Genomic DNA, 12,945 nt, shown 5'->3' on the forward strand with positions numbered 1-12,945 from the left:
AAAGATGTAATAGTTATATTTTTATGAATATAAGAGAATTATTAATTTATAGTTTTATTGGAACCATATTTTTATACAGGGTTTTCAAAAAAATTATTATCTTATTATCTTATCGAAATTGATCATTTTTTGAACTGGCCCAAGTGGGGACCGGACAAAATTATTAATTTAGAGAGATTATTAATTAATCGAGTATTAATTTACAGAGGTTTTACTGTAGATAGAATAGAACACACCGAAGGAGGTATAATTTGCAAGATTTAAAATTTACACGATGTTAGATTTGACAATTTAGACAAATCTCATATGCAATTTAATTTACGATTTCCGTGACAGTACCGCAAACAGCCCTGTACAACGACGCAATTCACATATTGAACATGAAAAGAAGTGGAATCAATAGGTAGGGTTCAGACTTGAGAGTAAACATGCTGCTGCAAAAGGCTAAAAAAAGGCAGATCCATGAGAATATGTGGAGAGAGAACGATAGAATTACAAACAGCTGTGCTATGCCTATACGTATCCATTGTGAAAAGTTTTGGGTAGGGGAAAGAATAATAATTGAGAAACGCGTAAAACGCAAGAGAAGGCCTGCGTCACCCAAAACGAATACTCTCTCGAACCCATTCTATCCGTTCACTATTTACACGTACTTTGAGTCTTTTATTAAAGTTTAGTTTCATAATATTTTTTAATTTTTTTAATAAAAGTTTAAAAATAAACTTTTATTCAGAAAAAAAATTAAAAAAATATTATAGAGTTATGCTTTAAAGGAGTATTGGAAAACGTGTCAAAAAGTAATGTATAAAATTTAATAAAATAGAGGGAGTATCATTTTTCTAGGGATAGTAAATATTACTGGGATCGAGCATAAAACCGAACCAAAATCGATAATTAAATTATATTGATTAAAATTGAACTAAATTAAAAATGAAAAACTGCATAACAAACTTGTTCCGATTTTGAACTTGGACCGAATCGAAAAACCAAAACCGATTATCGTTTATGATTGCATTTTTAATTTTAAAACCGGAATTTTTGATTTCCGATTTTATTCAAAAATCGAGATGAACCAAATCTCCTCTCTATCTAATATTTTTTTGCTAAACTTAAATCTAACCCCTAATAGTATATAAATACTACAGAAATTAAAAATCATAATTAATTAGGATTAACTGCAGAATAAAAAGGATTAGGAATCCAAAACAGAGCACAACTGTTCCTAAAGTAAATAATCAATAATCATTGACCCACTCCTGTTTCTTCCCCTCCACACTTTCACGGTACAAGAATGTGTACTAATGCAGGAGGAGTAACATTCGGGCATCCAACTTTTTATTAGGAGTTTCATGGGACCTTAATTCGTGTCAAACGAGTTGAGTTTCAAGTCGGGTAAATTCGAGTTAAGATTTTTTGAGTTCAGTTGAGTTAATTTATTTTAAATATTTGATTCTAAATTTTTTCGAACTCGATTCGTTTAATTTTAATAGATAAGTCGAGTGAAACCTTTTTTCTAAATGAATTGATTTCAATGAATCAGATGAATCGGCTTGTTTAATTTTATGACCGAAAATAAGCTAGATCATTTAATTAAGCGAGATAGAATTTCTGTCTGAACTCGCCTATTTTAATTAAATAAGTCGAGTCAAAGACATTTGAGCGAGTTCGAGCTGGACAACGTAGGAGTTGCGTGAATGCTATCAACAAACTTTTATTTTGAATTCCAATTGAGATGTGATTTCATTAAGTAATTGCGCAATTATGAGATCAAGGCATGATTAGGTGAACGTCCCTAGACCTTGTTGCTTCCCCAACATGAAGGGCTTCTGGGCATTTAATTATCGAGTGAAGAATATCTATCTGGTTTGTTTTATTTTTAGTTACAAATAATAGTTGTTAAGAAAAATTATTTTAAGTTGAAATCATATGTAATTAATTGCTCATTACTATTTAATACTTTAAAAGCACGGTCTCACATCCATTTTTATAGAAATTGGTTGTTTTTTCAAAAATTATCAATAAATCTCTAAAAAATCAGTCAAAAGTATTTGTCTAATTTGACCGATTTTCGATTAATCGCCGATAAATCATCCATTTTTTAAAAATTATCTGATAAATCACAAATCGATACATCACCCGAATAATTCCGATTTCCGAAATATATAACAGTTTTTACACAGACATTTTTTCACACGTCATTGCATAAAAGATGTTGTGCAAATATATAACTTTTTTCTTTTTGTTAAATCTACACCAACTATCCTCACCTTAGTAAAATAAAATAAAGTAAATTTATTTCAAGGGTTTTGAATATTAACAAAGAGACAACACCGAGAATTTAATTTATCTCTATATATAAATACAATACAATGATCAATTATCCTTAAAGATTACTCTATATTTTATTTATCAAAATACACATTTTTTATCAATTAATTACACACGCATATATCAGAAGTCATATTGCTGACATCTCGCGTTATAATTTAATGGTAGAAAATAATAAAAATGGATAAAGTGACATGATCAAATAATATTTAATACATAAAGTGAGTACAATGGAAAAAATAGGATAAGTGAGTATAGTTAATTTTATTTTTAAAATTTTTATTAGTTTTAATAAATTTTGAAATATAAAAAATGAGAGACATATCTGAACATAAAATGTATAAAATTGAATGAAACAGAACCCAACGGGTGCCATTAACAATTAGTTGGGGCATATGATTATAAAAAATAGGTTGAGACCGGAGCAGGAAAAAAGGAAGAAAGAGAAAGAGGAGTAAGTATGAAAAATGAAAAGTTAATAGCCGTGCTATGCCTTTTGGCAGCACAGCAGTTGCGTGTTAAAGGCAGAAAGTTAGTGTAAAGGTGAAGTTGATAAAGACTCTAGTGCCACGCTACTTTTAGAGAGCCTAGACATGCTCTAGTACAAGGCGTTATCTAAAAGTACCGATGTGGAAAGTGGGGATAGAATATTTGTAAACACATCAAGTTAAAAGAAATCAATAGCTTAAAAGAAGACAAGTCAGTAAAGTAAATCTATGGAAAAGAATAAAGTTGAGAACTGGTAGTAAAAAGTAAGTAAGAGCAAGCACAAGTATTAAAAAGTGGTTGCATTTATCTTGTTTATTCAATAATCTTCTCAACTCCCTAAAAAGTGGTTTGCTTTATTTTCACTAAAGTTGTGATTCTAGCACTACAATTATTAAAGCTTTTAGGTATAAAGATAACATTTAACTATGTCATAGCAGCTTTCTAATCAAATTGCAAAGTAAATTTGATAGATCGGAACAGGAACAAGAAATAGGCTTGTAAATGTTTATATTATGTTTATATGGCAAGAAAAAACCTTAACTAAACTTTATAATTTATTAAAATTTTGGTAATTTGTTATATATGAATAAAATGTCTTTTGACTAATGAATCTGTTCATAAGTTACACAGAGTATATCAGACTCATATATAACTCTTTAATACAGTAATTTAAAAATTTCCGTTTTAACGGATTAATTCTCGATTAATTTCCTGTAAAATATCTGATCAATTTAATTTTTGAAATTTAATTAATACTTACGAATTTTCGTTTATTATAGTATATATAATTATTTATTAAAACACCAATATTCCCCGATTTTCGATTTTTTTACAACACTGGTCTAACATTATTTATTTTATATTAAAATTTAACAAGAATATTTCTTTTTATGAGTTGAGACTTGAGAGTAAGTCAATGATAGAGCTATTTATGGTAGAAATGTTCAAAAAATCCAAATCCCAAAATTCGATCCGATCAGATCCGAAAAATAGCCCGATCCGGAAAAAAGTCGGGGCCGGTTCGGCCCGCGGGCCTTAAATGTGCCTCCTTTTTTCTCGAAAATCTGACACGACCCGAAACCCGAAAAATCCGAATAAAAGTCCGGATTAAAAAAAACTCGGATATAAGTCCGGATCTAAAAAAGTCCGGATAAAAGTCCGGTTCGGCCCGGATAAATGCCCATGCATTTTACAAAACAAGATTAAAAACCCGATTTTTTATATAAAATTTGAAAATATACAATATTTTTTATAATTTCTAAAATATTATATTATAATATTAGAAGCAATTAAGCTATATATGATTATTTATATATTATATTAAAAAGTAATTATTTATTTCAGTGTCTAAACTACTCTATATGATATATTAAGATATTATTTTTTCCGGTATTTAAACTACTCATTATTCGACTTATAAAATATTAAAATAATTTGTAATATATAAATAAAAAGCGAGGATAATACCTGGTTCGGTCCTATTTGGTTCAGCCCGACCCGATTTTTAAAAAAGCCTGGCCAGATTTATTGTTAAAAAACCAATTCTTTTAAATTTCGGATAAAGTCCGGTCCAATAGATTTTTTGTGTATCTCTGATACATGGATCTTCCCAAATTTTTTAATTTAATTCTTATAATATGTCGAAATTTATATTGACAGATACCAACAAGTACCCTTATACTTGATTAAAAAAATATTTTATTTAAAAAAATAGTCAAAATTACTGAAAAATCCATATTTTCCTTTTTGACACACGTATTTTAAGGGAAACTATGTATTTACAGGAAAATTATTTTATATTACATATCAAGCATCATGCTGATAAAATAACAAATTTTTAATATCGCATCTTATTTGTCTTTTTACATCTTCACAACTCATTTAAAGAAGCATGCAAATTCCAACCACTTCATTTATACTTGCCATATACTTCAACTACATTTACAGTAGACCGTGTTAAGTGATTTATACTTAATAATTGTTGCTATAATCGTTAGAAATTACCATTATTGTATAGTATAAATTTAGTAATCTACCTTCACGGACCAAGTCATAACACAAGATCAATAAATTAATGTATGGTTTACTTTTTTGGAATTTTAAGTTTTCTAAAAATTTCAAATCTTAAAAGAAATTTTAATTTTGTCCGATTTCACCACTTTATACTGTCTCACCTGGCTTTCAATTAGTTTTTTGGAAACTTATAATTTGATCCTATTTTCGATTAATCAAGACACTACCCATTCAAAATTCGAGTAATATACCGATCAAAGATGTTTTAGAACGTGATAGCTAGATCATGGTACTTGTAGTCCGCTATACAACTACTGTCCAATTAAAAAAAATGGAAACGGAGGGTAAGGTTGGTCTGCCCAAAAAGCATAATTTTCCAGAAATCCTTGCAACTTAATATGAAAAAGTTGGTTTTGTTTTCTTGTTTTTTACTTTGACATTTCCATTATTCCAACCCCTAACAAGTCTATAAAATAATAAATAAACATGACAATACATAACTACACTTACATAATTGTGGTTGAGAAAGAAGAAAGTAAGTGACGAACGCTACTTGTTCAAGTTGTAACAACACAACACCCACTTTATCTCTATCTTCCTTTCTAGTCACAAAAATAAACAAGAGTTTGAACAACCCTCCTTTGCTTTCTTATATATACACACAGCTTTTGTAAACAGGAATGTGTGCTAGTTATACAAGGCTACAGTAGTGTTTGGATTTTCTTCCCTTTTTGTGTTTTGTAGAGTTGGCCTTTCAATTATTTGGTCGGTTTCCCTATATATCACAAAACTCCCGTGAGGAGCGAGGATCAAACCCAGTCCGTGGAACGACAAGATATCTTTCTTATCACTTGAGCTATCTGGTCGAGTTACATAATATATATAAAGTTACAAAAACACCACTTCTTTTTTCATTACCTTTCTGCAACCCTGTCTGAAATTTGTAACCTTCAAGTATATCCCATAATTCACTTCTTTATTCAGACATACATATATACTTATATAGATATATAGACAGATTTTATATGTGCAAAGATGAGAGCTGGACTTAGTACAATTCAACAAACGTTAACACCGGAGGCTGCAAGTGTTTTAAACCACTCAATCTCGGAAGCTGGTCGGAGAAACCACGGTCAAACGACGCCGCTTCATGTAGCGGCGACGCTTTTAGCTTCACCATCTGGATATTTACGACAAGCATGTATTCGTTCACATCCAAACTCATCGCATCCGCTTCAGTGTAGAGCTCTTGAGCTTTGTTTTAGCGTTGCTTTAGAGCGTTTACCAACCGCTCAAACACCGGGGGCGACTGAACAGTCGCCGTCGCCCCCGGTGTCTAATGCTTTGATGGCGGCCCTTAAGAGGGCTCAAGCCCATCAAAGACGAGGTTGTCCTGAGCAACAACAACAACCGCTTCTGGCGGTTAAAGTTGAGCTAGAACAGCTTATTATATCGATTCTTGATGATCCGAGTGTTAGTAGAGTTATGCGTGAAGCTAGCTTTTCGAGTCCGGCTGTTAAGGCCACAATTGAGCAGTTGTTGAATTCGACTCCTCAAGAAAATATTGGGTTTCGGGGAAATCCGAGCCCAACGCAGATACAGATGCCTGTATCTTCTGTTCAAAATCGGAATTTGTATCTAAATCCACGGTTGCATCAGGCCAATTTGAATAATTCGAATAGTCAGCCGGGTGTTACGAGAAATGAGGATGTTAAGAAAATAATTGATATATTTTCGAGAAGTTCTAAGAAAAGAAATCCTGTTTTGGTGGGTGATTCGGAGCCGGAGATCGTGATCAAGGAAGTTTTGAGGAGAATTGAGGGAGGTGAATTAAGTGAAGGGGTTTTAAAGAATGTTAAAGTGATTCATATAGGAAAGGATCTTTTATCGGATAAAACACAAATAGCAAGCAAGATTGAAGAATTACGGGGAGTTGTCGAGAGTGAAATTGGGAATAAAGGGATCATTATTAATTTGGGTAATCTGAAATGGCTTGTTGAGCAACCGGGGATTGGAGTGGCTGGCCAACAGCAGCCTGGTTCGGAGATTGGTCGTGCAGCGGTGGTGGAGATGGGGAAGCTTATTGGGAGATTTGGCGATAGGAAGATTTGGTTGACCGGAACTGCAACATGTGAGACTTATCTGAGGTGCCAAGTTTATCATCCATCAATGGAAAATGATTGGGATTTGCAGGCTGTTCCGATTGCTTCGAAATCCATGTTTCCAAGGTATAATTTGCATTTCATCTTTCATGTTGGTATGAAATTAGTCAAGATTTAATTATTAATTGTGTAAATGATATAGTAATCCTGATAATTTAGCTCAAGGTAAAGAGGCCGTTCTACACCTAAAAGCGGTAGCTTTCTTATTTGTTAGTTGTTACATGATTTTCGATGCATTAGATTTTTGAGTATACAAATTGCCGCTTTGATATCAGCTAATCTTACTTGCAAGTGATTGTTAAAATCCATTTTACAAAGATTTTAAAATTTCATACTCTATGCATCCTTGACAAAGTTACCTTTGTTTTGGAAAAAAGATATAATGACATAAGTATACATAAGATACAATACATGAGAATAGTGAAATTCTCATCATTGATAAGTATATCAGAGCCCAGATTTTAGGTAACATGTTTAATTCAAGTCATATACCTAATACTGTTTCTATTTTTAAAAACTGGGTTATTCTATTAAAGATACACTTTACACAGAGGGAGGACCTAAACTTGTTTAATCTGAAAACCTCTAGGATCTGCATATGGTTAAGATCTGTTGTATAAATTTGATTATCATTATTTTTTCTCTTTTCCTTTTATCTGATCTATACGGTCATTTCTTCTCTTAAATTATAGGCTTGGGGGCAATGGAATTCTTAGCAGCTCAGTTGAATCATTAAATCCATTAAAGAGCTTTGCAACCTCGGGAACTCCTGCATCCAGGCGTTTATCAGAGAACACTGACCCCGCTCAAAAAGTGACATGTTGCTCTCAATGTTCTGAGGCTTATAAGAAAGACCTTGCAAGATTAGCATCCAAGGAGTTTGAGAAGTCATCTTCTGAAATTCAACCGGAAGCAACTCGACCCGGCTTACCACTGTGGATGCAAAATGCCAAAACTATTGATAGTAGTATGAAGACAGTAGATCAGTTACAGGTACCGTCACTTATTAAACTTAATTTAATGTGTAAAAAGGCCCTCCGAAATTCCATATTACTAGTTTCACTTATCATGAGTTATTCGTATTGCTTTGCAGCCAAAGGATCATCAATTGGAGTTCAAGCAGAAAAGTGAGGAGTTGCAAAAGAAATGGAATGATACATGCTTGCAACTTCATGCTAATCATCACCGTAGTCTTGTCCCTGAGAGAATCACTCCTACAGCTCTATCTTTGACCGGATTGGGTTTGTATAATCCAAAGTTACTTTCTAGGCAACCTTTCCCGGGCAAAGCACAGCAAACAAGAAATCTTGAGAGTCCTCTGCAATTGACCCCTCATCAAATTTCTAGTGAATCTTCGCAACTGAAATTGCAACAAACTAGAAGTCTTGGAGAGTCTCTGCAGTTGCATTCAAATCTTTCCAGTAGCAAACCTTCACAGCATGCAAGTAGCCCTCCCCGTAGCCCTGTCCGGACAGACCTAGTTCTTGGGCCCACTAAAATTGCTGAAACAAGCCCTCAGAAAAAGAACAATGAGCCCGTGGTTAAAGACTTTTTGGGATGCCTATCTTCTGAACCGCAAGCCAAATTCAATCAATTGTTAAATAACAAGTTTGCTGACGCATTGGATGCAGACTCGTTTAAGAAGCTCCTTAAAGGTTTGATGGAGAACGCTTGGTGGCAGCCAGAAGCAGCTTCTGCTGTAGCAACTACTGTGACACAATGCAAATTAGGTCATGGAAAACAGCGTGGTGCTGGATCAAAGGGTAACATATGGCTACTGTTCACAGGTCCAGATAGGGTTGCTAAAAAGAAAATGGCATCTGTTCTTGCCGAGCATGTATGCGGGACCAGTCCTGTGAGAATATGTCTTGGGTCTCGGCGTGAAGATGAAGAATTCGATGCAGGCATTCGTGGTAAAACAGCACTTGATCGGATTGCAGAGGCAGTTCGGAGAAGCCCATTTTCTGTAATTATGCTGGAGGACATTGATGAAGCAGATTTGCTATTACGTGGGAGCATCAGACGTGCTATGGAGAGAGGGCGACTTACTAATTCTCACGGGCGTGAGATCAGTCTTGGGAATGTCATATTCATATTAACTGGAAATTGGTCAGCAGGAAATTTGAGAAACATTGATAATGGATGTTTTCTGGATGAAACTAAAATTGCTTCAACCAGCACCCGTGGCTGGCAGTTGCGTCTAAGTTTGGTTGAAAAGAGTGTAAAGCGGCGAGCAAGTTGGCTTCATGACAAAGATAGACAGACAAGGGCTAGGAAAGATTCGGGTCCTGGCATGTGCTTGGATCTAAATCTAGCAGCATATGCAGAGGATGACGGTTCGAATGATTCAAGTGATCTAACCAATGACCAGGAAACTGAACTTGGCCTTGATAACACTCAGTTCTCTGTTACCTCTGTGCCTCATGAGTTGGTCAATTCTGCTGATGCTGCGATCACCTTTAAGCCTGCTAATTTTGACCACATGCAACGTGAGATTGAGAAGACAATCACGAAGACTTTCTTGAATATACTAGACGAGACGCTTTCCTTGGAACTACAAGAAGAAGCTCTTCAAAAGATACTTGGTGGATTGTGGTTTGGTCGAACGAGTCTGCAAGATTGGGCCGAGAGAGTTCTAGTTCCTGCTTTCCACCAGCTCAAGTCGCGTTATTCGTCCAATGAATCAATGGCTGTTAGGCTCGAAGCCGATGAAATGTGTTCTGGTAGAGGGAGTGATGAAGAATGGCTTCCCAGTAAAATTTCAGTGATGGTGAATGGAGTAACAGTGTGAGCAGAAGAGAAATTGTTGGTATTTTTGTATTTTGTCATGGGCATAGATGTAAATAGGTTGTACACAATATAGCAAGGTAAAAAGAGAAAATTATATAGTGTTAGTGGGGTAGTGGGTAAAGAAGAGGATACTAGTAGACTATGTTATTCCTTCTCATATTTTTTCTAGATCTTGAGGTCATTTATTAATCTCTCAAAGTATTAATATGCAACACTAGGAACCCCCTTATATAAATGTTTATGTTCTATATTATGTGGAGATCAACAATAAGCAGAGGTATTCCTCACCTGTTTTGTGCAATCTATTATAGTATTTGTGCTGTTTCCATTTGTACGGTAAGTTGCTTATACACCAAAGACCTCGTGTTCTGGGTATCTTCCTCGCTCTACATGTGTCAAGGGTTCGTGTTCTGGGTATCTTCCTCGCTCTACATGTGTCAAGGGTTCGAAATTTATCAAAGACAAGGTGGTGAGTGTGTTGATTAGAAGGGTTCGAAATTTATCAAAGGCAAGGTGGTGAGTGTGTTGATTAGGAAAAAAAAGAAGCAAAGTTACATATACCAATCTATAATGATGTTGAAAGTATTCAACTACATATTGCTGCAATTTTGCTCATTTGAGAAAATAACGAATTCAGATTGGCTTATTAAAATCTCAATTCTATTTCATTGGTTTACAATTGCAGTTTTGCTCATTTGAGAAAAATAACGAATTCGGATTGGCTTATTAAAATCTCAATTTTATATCATTCGTTTACGATCCTATCATTTGACTGGTAAAATCAAAACATCAGCTCGATTCCGTTCATTTCATTCGTTACGGTCCTATCATTTGACTTATAATACCAAAACATCAGCTCGATTCCGCTTATTTACGGCCTACTCGAAAAGGATGGATTCAAATTGTTTTGCAATTTGCAAAATGAAGAAGCAGACAGACCCTGGTGTCCATTTGTTGGTATTCATCACATTCATAACCCACATACTTGGTCCCTTGTCCCATTATAGCCACCCTTGAAGATCTTATCCATGACTGCTCATCTACAACTCGCAGTAGTCCGTATCAGATACAGATGCAGTGCAACTGTTAGTACTTGATGCAATTCTTATCACAATCATACACTTAACTATTTAAACGATATGTAGAGAGAAGGCAAATTTTTGTATTGAACCAAAAAGTAGAAATAGAAATGGTTGGTTTTACTTTTACCTAATTAGTTCCGACAAATAAATGACGACTGATTCTGGTACGTCAACTTTACCACCATTTATAGCATGGAGTACTAAATTTTGTAATTTATTTCAAACCCTGTATCCGGCAAATATGCAACTACCCACCTATTTAATTTCTATTTAGCTCATGACTCATGAGTGACAACAGGGTGTATCTCATGATATTATACTATTTAACATTCCCTCTAAATTTTATGATATTTTTCGTTACAATTGACAATAATAAATACAATCAACAATAATATCAATACTAACAATAAATATTTAAATTAAATATTTAAATATTTAAATTGACAATAATAAATAAAGGTGGGAAGACTCGAAATCGAGTCTCTACTTGTACCGAACTCTGATACCATGTTAAGTGCACTAAAATCTTAAGGTGGTATAGTAAGACCCGAACAGAATTTTAAACCTTTTAACAAAAGTAGATTAATGTACTTATAATATAATGTTTACAAATATCTTTGATTATATATAATATGAAATTTTTAGTCAAAGTGGAATCAATTTGACCGCAAAAGTCAATGATAAATAGGGACGAAAGGAGTATGTTCGATTTTGATGTCGTCACCATTCATTTACATTGAAAAAAAGTTAAAATAAATATACATACAAATCAAGGATTTTCATAATTTTGATTCCGACGGTACGATTTTTTATTATTGAATTATTCATCTTTTTTCCAAAAACAAAATATTCTATTACTCCCTCTGTCCCGTTAAACGTTTTCCCTTTTGACTTTGTGTACTGTTCACGGTAAGCGATTGACTACTAATTTACGTCTAATTTATAATATCAAACATAGTGATGAGTGATTTTGTTGAATTCGTATTCATGAGTATTTTTTTTTTTGAAACTTATTCATGAGTATTTTAATACATTGAAATTTTTATATTTAATACTACTACGAAATTAAATATATTAACAATTAAAAATGTGCATTGACAAACGTATTTAACACAAATAGGAAATGTTTTTAGGCCCGGAGGGAGTATAGTTTTTATTCAACTAATCTTGTTAGTTGTTAGTTTAAAATTAAAGAGATATCAAAATGAGGTTAACATCCTTTATGTGATGGGTGAAGTGACCTTGTAATTAAAATACCTAAACTGCAACAAAGAGTAAAGACAAAGAAATACAAAGACTTTTGTTTATATAACAAACAAATAGAGCTACGCAACCTCAATTTGGGGGATCTTAGAGGGGGACCAATCACAAAAACTGACCAAACATAAATCTAGTGGCTTAAGACATTTTAATTTAGTTAGCTTTGATTTCATCTTTAACTTGATGGTTGACTTATGTATCTTTTAAAGTTTGAAAATTTACGTGATAATGATGTGTTTGGTTGCCATGAATTTTTTATATTAATTAAATCGACTCTGCGGTCGAACCCGGAATCGCAGCAGATAGTCAGATTCAATGTATTATGGATTTATAATTTGAAGCAGAATGGTGAGCATTGCCAGCTCCCCAACAACATAATTTGAAGTGGAGGTAGGGAAGTAATGCAAATGAGCTATTTTTGTACATCCTGGGCTTAAATTAGGATCATAAATCTTTCGGGGCTAAAATAATTTATCATTAATTTTTCGAGATTTATCGGGACTGAAAGTAAAATTCCTACAAGTTTTTAACAAAAAATGTGCTTTCATAAATATTTTTATATTAATGTATCAAAATTATTAATTCATGTAATTTGTATTTATATTTTAATTTTATTTCAAAATAAAATGTTTATTTTATAAGTTATAATTTACCAAACACATTGTCAACTAATAAATAATTTATACTTCAAATTATCCAAACACCTAAATAACTTATAATTTACAATATTTATATCACGTACATAACACTTTGTAACTTTAAGCCATAAGTTCTGGTCATTATTCGTTTTTGCCGCAGTGTTTCCGCCGCCCCTGATCAAG

The 12,945-nt window shown here is 33.4% G+C and overlaps 1 protein-coding gene across 1 annotated transcript; it reads left to right on the forward strand.

Moving 5' to 3' along the window:
• The first annotated feature begins 5,344 nt into the window (after nt 1-5,344).
• On the forward strand, nt 5,345-10,035 carry LOC141708786 (protein SUPPRESSOR OF MAX2 1A-like). Its single transcript, XM_074512564.1, has 3 exons — nt 5,345-7,058; nt 7,685-7,985; nt 8,086-10,035. The coding sequence occupies exons 1-3, from the start codon at nt 5,866-5,868 to the stop codon at nt 9,781-9,783; spliced, it is 3,192 nt and encodes a 1,063-aa protein (XP_074368665.1). The 5' UTR covers nt 5,345-5,865; the 3' UTR covers nt 9,784-10,035.
• The last annotated feature ends 2,910 nt before the right edge of the window (nt 10,036-12,945 follow it).

The sequence above is a fragment of the Apium graveolens genome, chromosome 2 (assembly GCF_009905375.1).
Source record: "Apium graveolens cultivar Ventura chromosome 2, ASM990537v1, whole genome shotgun sequence".
In the NCBI taxonomy this organism is placed as follows: Eukaryota; Viridiplantae; Streptophyta; class Magnoliopsida; order Apiales; family Apiaceae; genus Apium; species Apium graveolens.

What these genes read in the sequence shown, in the direction of transcription:
- LOC141708786 (XM_074512564.1), top strand. Translation starts at nt 5,866, where the DNA reads ATGAGAGCTGGACTTAGTACAATTCAACAAACGTTAACACCGGAGGCT. An exon ending in TCGAAATCCATGTTTCCAAG is followed by an intron (nt 7,059 to 7,684) that starts GTATAATTTGCA and finishes CTTAAATTATAG; the next exon opens with GCTTGGGGGCAATGGAATTC. An exon ending in AGACAGTAGATCAGTTACAG is followed by an intron (nt 7,986 to 8,085) that starts GTACCGTCACTT and finishes ATTGCTTTGCAG; the next exon opens with CCAAAGGATCATCAATTGGA.